Below are 10000 nucleotides of genomic sequence, written 5' to 3' on the forward strand. Positions count from 1 at the left end.
TCTCTCTGTCCATCTGTCTCTCTCTCTCTCTCTCTCTCTCTCTCTCTCCTTCTCCCTCTCACTCACACACACCATACACACACACATACACACCACTGACTTTCTCTCCCTCCCCCCTTTTCTCTCTCTCTCTCTCTTCTCTCTCTCTCTCTTTTCTTTCTTTCTTTCTCTCTCTCCCTTTTAATCTATCTACCTACCTATCGATCTATTCATATATCTACCTCTCTCTCTCTCTCCTCTTCTCTCTCTCTCTCTCTCCTCTCTCTCCTCTCTTCTCCTTCTCTCTTATTATTTCCAGTCTCCACATTTTATTAATTTTGCCATGACCTCCTCTCCACTATTCCAATATATTTTCCAAGGCGTATAGTTTTTTGCCCGTCTCCTGATGCTGTGTGCTGAGCTAAAACACTCACAATATCCACCAGCCGGATATTTCGTACCAACACACAAAACGTTGTGTAGCCTTAAACTCGTATAGTTTGATGGATAGAATTTAGTGAGACTGTATCATTAAAATTGCTGTCTAAAAACTAAAAAAAAAACCAATAACAAAGAGCTGAGTGACGTCAACTTCGTTCTATCTATAATGATATATATGACCCACAATATCAATATGGTATTAGGCCGGAATGAACTTGCTGAAGACAAAAATGATTTTAAAGTCAAAATGATCAGAACTGGATATTATATATTTTTTAAACTCTACTTGTGATAACCCGCAATAGTTGCGAAGAAATGTAACCCTCTCCTTACCAACTATGGGAAAAAATCGTCACATTCGTAAACGGTACAACCAGCATTTTTATCATTCAAATTTCTTTGGTGATTAGTTCTTCACAAAATTATATTAATCAGGTGATAAACGTTCAAGGTTAACATAGTTTATGTTTTGGTGACGTTATATTCTGTTGGCGGATGTTGTAAGTATTCTCCCTAAACGCATAACATGGTATTCAGAGAACATACATATTATTAATGGCCTCTGATATCATTAATATTATTATTGTTATTATTATTATTATTATTATTATTTATTAGTATTATTATTATTATTTATTATTATTATTATTATTATTATTATTATTTTATTATTATTATTATTATTATAACACTGGTGGCTTCATTCTGTTTTTGACTGTATTGGATACAACAACCCAACGCACCCATACATAATCCCAACGATATTTCCTTTTGTAATTCTGACACTGTATTCACCTGCATTCACATAAATACAACCGTACCCTAGATAAAAAAACTCATATTTGAAAATTTGGCCAGAAAAACTCGTCCTTCAAATATCGATCGATTTAAATGACCCTCATCTTGGCCAAAAAAAAATTCTCAAACCTGGGACTTCGCCGTAGTCCCAGGTTTGAGAATTATTTTTTTGCCAAGATGAGGGTCATTTAAATCGATCGAAATTTGAAGGACGAGTTTTTCTGGCCAAATTTTCAAATATGGTTTTTTTTTATTCCAGAGTACGGTAGAATAACGTATTCAGTATTCAGCAACGCGTTTTAATCTATACAGTACATTATCGATTTTCACCTTGAGTGCTGCGCTTTTTGCGTAACGAATAAGGATCCTCTAATAAAGAATAATAATATAGACATGCAACAACAACAACAACAACAACAACAACAACAACAACAATAATAAAGATTTCATTTTCTCATAGCCGGCGTTTTTTAACCAGTTTAATTTGGCTTACCTACTCTGTAAAAACGCGACTTGAAAAATTTTGGCCAGAAAACCCGTCCTTCGAATATCGATTGAATTAATTTTTTTTTTAAATTTTAAATTGAGCTTTATATAGCGCACTATCCACTAAATGTGCTCAAAGCGCTTTACAAGGGGTCGCTGGTCAACAGCAACATTTAACATATAGGACAGGACATGACGATTGTTAGGCGATATTACAATTTTTCGGACAAAGACAACGCTGTTAACGGCCAGGTACTCATTTTACACCTGAGTACGGTGAGAGAATGTGAGTAAAGAGCCTTTTCAAAGGACTCAACTATGCGCAGAGAGCTCGAATCCAGGACCTTCCGATCCGAAAGAAAGTGTCATACCACTAGACCACATTGACGCATCTAAATGACTCTCGTCTTACCAAAATAAAAAACACGAAAAAACCTCTCAAACTTAGGATTTTAATGACGAATTCCAAAAGTCCCAGGTTTGAGAGTTTTTTGGGTATTTTTTTTTTTACCAAGATGAGGATCATTTAAATAAATCGATATTTGAAGGACGAGTTTGTTTTTTTTCTGGTCAAATTTCTAAATATGAGTTTTTCCAGAGTGCGACAGTTGACTGGTTAAAAAAGATTGAATGAAATATTAATATTTGATGTGGGTTCTTTTGTTTGTTTGTCTATTTGGGGAGGGGGGGAGAGAGAGAGGGGGGGGAGAGAGAGGGAGAGAGAGAGAGAGGGAAAGAGAGAGATAGGGAGAGAGGGAGAAAGAGAGATAGAGAGAGAGATAGAGAGAGAGAGAGATAAAGATAGAGAGAGATAGAGAAATAGATAGAGAGAGAGAGATAGAGAGAGATAGAGAGAGATAGAGATAGAAAGAGAGATAGAGAGATAGAGAGAGAGATAGAGAGAGAGAGAGAGGGGGGGGGGGTGGCAACCACCTGCGTAATCGACTCGGCAATCTTTGAATAAAGATCGTAATTATAATGTTTTTACTCTAGAAAGTAATTCTAACCGTTACGGGCGCTGATCACTGATCACTCGTTCAATGCAATACATTTTTTAAAAATTGATCTATGATACATAATATCATTATATTTTGTCATAATATGTTGGCATATCGTCTATTATACACGGTGATATTATATATCCTAATTGATGATATGCTTTTAGATAAAATATTCACTACTACTACTACTACTACTACTACTACTACTACTACTACTACTACTACTACTACTACTACTACTACAAATACTACTACTACTACTACTACTACTACAATACTACTACTACTCCCTACTACTAATATACTACTACTACTATTATACTACTACTACAAATACTACTTACTACTACTTACTACTACTACTACTACTACTACTACTACTACTACTACTACTACAACAACTACTACTAAAACAACTACCACCACTACTACTACTTATACTTCACGTATAATTTCTATATGATTTCCAACCGTTCCCAGGACAAGAGAATATCTCCATTCTCACCAACATGAGTATCTTATATGACCGAGTGGTTAACGTGGTCAGCAAACCACCAGAGGAAAGACTGGACTCGGAGATAGAACAGATTCTACCTTGGTTCCGGAAAAAGTCAGACCTCTTCAAAGAGCTTCACACAGGTAAGCCTATTATTATTATTATTATTATTATTATTATTATTATTATTATTATTATTATTATTATTATTATTATTATTTTATTATTATTATTTTAATTATTATTATTTATTTTTTCATCATTATTATTATTATTATTATTATTATTATTTAATATTATTATTATTTTTATTATTATTATTATCATTATTATTATTATTTATTATTATTATTATTATTTTATTATTATTATTATTATTATCATTATTATTATTATTATTATTATTATTATTATTTTATTATTATTATTATTATTATTATTATATGGGTTTAGAAGGGCACTGAAACGTTGTGTGTTTGATATTTTTGGGATATAAAACTAATATTCGCTACAGTTAATTTTATAGATCAACAAATCAATGTGCCCTCCCTTCATCATCCATCGTGGCTTGTACTCTTGAGCACGTTTCCGGTCAGCTGTCTCCACGAATCGCGATCCTCTATGGTGCGCATGAAATCTGTGTTGGTTTTTAAAATCACTTTTGGGCATTCTTAGGTTATTTAGACATGTCATTCTTTGTCTTTCTCTAGCTCTCTTGCCCTTACAAGGAATAAAATAACACTTCAATATCCTTAATATGATATAGATAGATAGTCTTACATCAACTTTTGTTTTCAATAAGTTTGAATGACTTAACCCTTTCCTTGCCAACTATAGAAAAATCGTCACATTCGTTACGATACAACTAAGATCTTTCTTATTCAAATTTCTCTTGTACATCATAAAATTTAAAGAAAATGAACAATGTGTCTTGCAAAAGAAATTAGATATGTATCGCAAGAACTTACTGCCATTGTGTTTGAGTGGTAAAAAAATACATTTTTGTGTTAGTTGGGTGTGATGCTATGGGAAAAATCCTGAAAATGGCTGGTAAGGAGGGGGTTAATGATGTTCGTGGAGTTGTGAAATTAGAGCCAAAAATCTCGTGAGTCTACGGATTTTTCGTAATGGTAGACATGTCTGGACACCCCACAACTGTGCTTGTATCAGCTTAGCATTCACGATATGGCAAAAGGATTTTGTCAATGGAGTACATACGGTATACTGTCGTACTATGGGGAAAAAGCCCATCTTAAAAAATTTGGCCAGAAAACTCGTCCTTCAAATATCGATCGATTTTAAAAGACCCTAAACTTGGCAAAAAAAAACCCTCTCAAACCTGGGACTTCCGCGAAGTCCCAGGTTTGAGAGTTTGTTTGTTTTGCCAAGATGAGGGTCATTTAAATCGATCGATATTTGAAGGACGAGTTTTCTGGCCAAATTTTTATTTATGGGTTATTTTCTTTTTTCAGAGTTCGGCAGCCTAGTACAATTTACTACAAATGTAATTATTTCTTGTTCCAATCCGAAATGTCCGTGTTTATGTCCCCAATAACCCGATCAAGGGGTGTAAAAACTCTATATATAATCAATGAGCTCTTTGTAAGGGGAGGTAATGATATGACCCGGAGTCAGGGATTGACGTCGTTAAACCCCGTTGTAAAAGTTAAAGGTGATTGCTATGCGTGGGTGACCCGTGTTGTATTATGAGACAACCCGGTTTTATTGTCTTTGGTCGGACTATCTAGATCATGTTTTCTTGTGTTGTTCAATACTGCAATAAATAAGAAAAAAAGTTGAGATTTGATATAGCGCAATAATATCCATTTTATGCGCTCAAAGGGTTTGCAAAGGGTCCCCGGCTAACACCAACACGCAATATTTAGAACGAGAAACGATGCCTAGTAGGCGATATTTTACAATTTTTTTAGACAATGCGATTGACGGCCAGGTGCCATTATTATTATTATTATTATTATTATTATTATTATTATTATTATTATTATTATTATTATTTTATTATTATTATTATTATTATTATTATCATCATCATCATTATTATTATTATGATTAGTAATATCATTATATCAACACATATTCCTGCGTGTCCAACACGTTCATGTGTTGATTCCAGAGATTATACAAGACATCACCAAGAATTGTAAATACCGAGTATGCAAGCCAGACACAGTTATCATAAGACAGGGGGAGAAGGGGGATTGGTGAGTTGTCATCATCATCATCATCATCATCATCATCATCATCATCATCATCATCATCATCATCATCATCATCATCATCATCATCATCATCATCATCATCATCATAATCATCATCATAATCATAATCATCATCATCATCATCATCATCATCGCAATCACAGTCATCATCATCTTCATCATTATCATCATCGTCGCGATATCCTCATCATTATTATCATCATCAACAACACGTCTTTGTCAATGCCATTCTGATACTCTCAAATCTTACCTATATTTTATCCCCCACACTCGCCCCGACCCAACCCACCTACCCACCCACCCACCCACACGCACACACACACACACACACACACACACACACACACACACATTGGAAAGACACGTATTTAAATATTTGACGAGAAACTCGTCCTTCAAATATCGATCTATTTCAATGACCCTCATCTCGGTAAAAACCCTCAAACCTGGGACCTCACGAAATCTCAAGTTTGAGCGTTTGTTGCAAAGATGATGGTAATTGAAAACGATTAATATTTGAAGGACGAGTTTTCTGGCCAAATGTTTAATACGTGTCTTTACACAGTACGACAGTTCACTGTTAAACTGTCTCCTGACCGGCCATATTCATTTTTTTTGGTGATAAAGTGAGTAAATGTGACTCATATATATGTGACCCATCGCCTCAAAACGTTATTATGTTGGGATTATTCAGATGCTAAAAATTGATTTTATAGCCAGAAATATCAGACTTAGGTTGAGTGTGTATGTTTTATTGAGGAGAATGAATATCATATTTCAGGCTACCAATCCATATCATTGACCAGTTTAACATTAATTTCGGCTTTTTAGCATCTGGTTCATACCGACATAATACCATTTTGATACGATGGGTCACATATAAGGGATTGTGGGGATTGTTGTGCGTTGTTCCCTTATATACGAGTGACATTTACTCACTTTCTCTCCATTTCATTGACTCATTTCGGCACCTCTAGTTGTCAATGTATTTATACCGAATGTCAAACCAACGCACAGATTAGTTCATTAAACTCAAATTTATAAAGCAATAATAACATGCTATATAGACTACATAGTTTTGTTTTTAAAAAGCCTTATAAATACTTATTTTAAAACAATTTTTGTGATTTTTAAAACAAATCTTAAAAAGAAAAACTGTTGTTTGTATCGTAACAAATATAACGATTTTCCTTCAGTTGGTAACGTCGGGTGGGGGGTGGGGGTTAAGGGTCCTTCTCATCCTCACATAATACCTTTAAGACCGTGGGTCACATTTTATTTATTTATTTCTTTTTTGTCCATTTATTTCCTCTCGCCCTCCATGGGCAGTTTTTACATCCTACTGAGTGGTCAAGTGGCCATCCACATCAACACCACCATGACAGAGGATGAGTTCGAATCCATCAAAGAGGTACAGGAGGCAGAGGAGAAAGCATTCGCCGAGTCGGAGGACGAGGAGCGGCGCCTGGACCGGTCCAAGTATGGAATCTACGTCGGCAAAATCGGTATGGAATCATTTTTTCTCTTAAATTTCCGTTATTCATCCGATAGGGGAAAATGTGTCTCTAGCGTCTATTCCAAGGAAAGACTGGAATAACCCATGCGGCTATGTGGTCTTGTGGTATGACACCCGCTTTCGGATCGGAAGGTCCTGGGTTCGAGCCTCGCTCGTCGCATAGTTGAGTCCTTGGAAAAGGCTCTTTACCCACACTCGGGTGTAAAATGAGTACCTGGCCGTTAACAACGTTGTCTCTGTCCGAAAAATTGTAATATCGCCTAACAGGCGCCATGTCTCGTTATACTTGGTACGTGTTGCTGTTGGCCAGACCTCTTGTAAAGCGATTTGAGTACGTTTAGTGGATATTGCGCTATATAAAAGCTCAATTATTATAAGTATTATATTGCGCTATTTAAAAGCTCAAGTTTTAGGGGTTTTGTAAGAGTTGCAGTTGGCGATGTGGACCCCTTGTAAAGCGCTTGGAGAGTTGGATCAAAGCTCAAGAATTTGTTTTGTTTCTTTTTTAACTCACCCCCCGCCCCGGCCTTTTTTTTAGATGCTGGTAAAAGTTTTGGAGAACTTGCCCTGATCAATGCAGACTGTGTGAGGAATGCCACGATCATCGCAGACAGTAACAGAACGGAACTGCTCTCTGTCGATAGAAACATTTACAACAGGTAGGAACCCTGACTTACTTACTTACTTACTTACTTACCTACTTATCCTCTTGGTGCTTGATCAGCACATAAGGCTAACACGGTGGAACGCCATCTCTCTCGTTTGGAGGCCATTTTTCGTCATCTGTCCCCAAGACCAACCACTAGCTTTCATTTCTCTTTCGATCCCCCTCCTCCAGGTCTCTCCAGCGGGCGGCCCCTTCGTTTCGTTCCCTGCCTGGGGGGTCCACCTGAGGGCTATCCTGGGAATGTGCGGCTATGTGGTCTTGTGGTATGACACTCACTTTCGGATCGAAAGGTCCTGGGTTTGAGCCTCGCGCTCGGCGTATAGTTGAGTCCTTGGAAAAGGCTCTTTACTCACATTCTCTCACCGTACTCAGGTGTAAAATGAGTACCTGGCCGTTAACAGCGTTGTCTTTGTCCGAAAAATTATAATATCGCCTAGCAGGCGTCATGTCCCGTCTTACATGTTAAATGTTGCTGTTGACCAAAGGACCCATTGTAAAGCGCTTTGAGCACATTTAGTTGATATTGCGCTATATAACGCTCAATTTAAATTTGAATTCAATTTAATGACACTCGGATCCATTCTGAGGACATGTCCAGTCCATTTTCATCTTCTTTTCTTACAGCTTCAGATATTGGTTACCCTAGGAACCCTAGCCTTGGTAAACTTATAAAGGGGAATGACTTTGTCACAGATGAGAAAAGTAAGACGAAGGGAAATGATTTAAATAGGGAACAGATTCAGATGTCGATTCCAAGAGCGCCCTATCAGTGTAAATACTTAGTTTGAGATCACCTACAAGTTTTTGTTTGTTTTGATTTCCAGATCCTTGCGTGCCTTCCAAGCTCACGAGTTCGAAGAAAGGAAAGAGTTTGTCCGTAGCTTCCCTCTGTTCCACAACTGGCAGACACGGTATAAGAAGATGATGGCCTACAGTTTGAGGAAAGTCACCAGAAACTTCCAGGACACCATCGTCAAACAAGGGGGACAACTCGACGGTATTCATTTCATTATTGGGTAAGAACGGATTAATTATTTTAGATGCGAGATTAGTTGTTATAATAACATAAATCATAAATATCTCTTTGTATTTGATTGTGTATGTGTGTGTGTGTGTATGTGTGTGTGAGCGTGTGTGTGTCAGAGAGAGAGAGAGAGAGAGAGAGAGAGAGAGAGATAGAGAGAGAGAGAGGGGGGGGAGAGAAAGAGAGAGAGTGAAAGAAAAAGATTTAGAGAAAGAGAGAAAAAGAGATTAAGAGAGAGAGAGAGAGAGAGAGAGAGAGAGAGAGAGAAAGAGAGAGAGAGAAAGAGAGAGAGAGAGAGGAGACTAGGGGAGAATTGCGTGAAAAAGATAAAGAGAAAGAGAGAGGTTAATAGAAAATGAGAGAGTGAGAGATAGAGAGAGACCGAGAACAACGGATGGATGAAGACATTGCCCTTTTCACGCTTTAGAAACCGGGATAAACTCCGGCTCCATGGGCCTAATGATTCTGAAGGACTACTTTTCTAAACAACATTCTTGTAATAGACAATATTTGTGTTGGTTTGAGAGTATTTCCATTAGGACAACAATGGGACCTGCAAATAAGTATTGGTCAATCCATAGATAGAACGAAGTTGACGTTGCTCAGGTCTTTATTATTGAGTTTTTGTTGTTGTTGTTGTTTTGCTGGTTTGTTTTTTTTTTGTTGGGTTTTTTTTTTGCCATCCGCGTTTATGAGTAATTCTCAGTGAACTGTATTAACCAGACTATCAACTTTTAAGGTTATACAGAGTTTTGTGTGTTGGTCCGTTATACCTCCGGCTGACTGACAATGTTGGGAGCTTCTTAGCCAAGCTCATACTACCTATCCATAGGCAATCCATATTTTGACATCATTTCACCTTCTCTCCTGTCTTTCTTTTACCCCAGTGGCCAAGTTAGAATACGTGTTGACCCAGGCCAGCATCCAACACAGTACGCCAATCTGTTTCCTCTGGGAGATATCGCAGAGATGGAGAAAGAGAAAGCCAGGGAACTCCTTCGAAAGTAAGCACAGCTCATAGATTTATACATTCTTGATGTTCAACGAGCGTCTTTGTTGTATGCTAAATTGAGGATCATCATCAATTCCTCTTTTAAATCATATTAAGTTCAATTTGTGTCGGTACGAAAATTGCTTCTTTTCTGTCCTAAAAAGTCATAAACAAAAATGAATAGAACAACTTCAAATAAGAACAAAATACCAAACACGTCCGAACTCACTTATGGGCCTAGTTTAACATTGGTGTAATGGGCAATATTTTCCGTTATTTTTTTTTAGATTTCAATTACAACAATGGGCCCATAAGGAATTTGGTTATCAGACCTGCAAATAAGTGCACGTGGACTAAAATA

At 37.0% G+C, this 10000-nt stretch overlaps 1 protein-coding gene across 1 annotated transcript in view; it reads left to right on the plus strand.

Annotated features, from left to right (window-relative positions):
- The window catches only part of LOC144977996 (uncharacterized), a gene marked incomplete in the record, with an annotated part of 79738 nt that overhangs the window by 33741 nt on the left and 35997 nt on the right, over nucleotides 1–10000 (plus strand). Inside the window, 6 exon segments of the mRNA XM_078923405.1 lie at nucleotides 3186–3344; nucleotides 5336–5423; nucleotides 6771–6946; nucleotides 7496–7616; nucleotides 8449–8640; nucleotides 9536–9652. Coding sequence (XP_078779531.1) covers nucleotides 3215–3344; nucleotides 5336–5423; nucleotides 6771–6946; nucleotides 7496–7616; nucleotides 8449–8640; nucleotides 9536–9652 — 824 coding nt within the window.

This window comes from Berghia stephanieae, chromosome 8, assembly GCF_034508935.2.
Source record: "Berghia stephanieae isolate SIO BIC M18660-M18661 chromosome 8, UCSD_Bste_1.3, whole genome shotgun sequence".
Taxonomy (NCBI): Eukaryota; Metazoa; Mollusca; class Gastropoda; order Nudibranchia; family Aeolidiidae; genus Berghia; species Berghia stephanieae.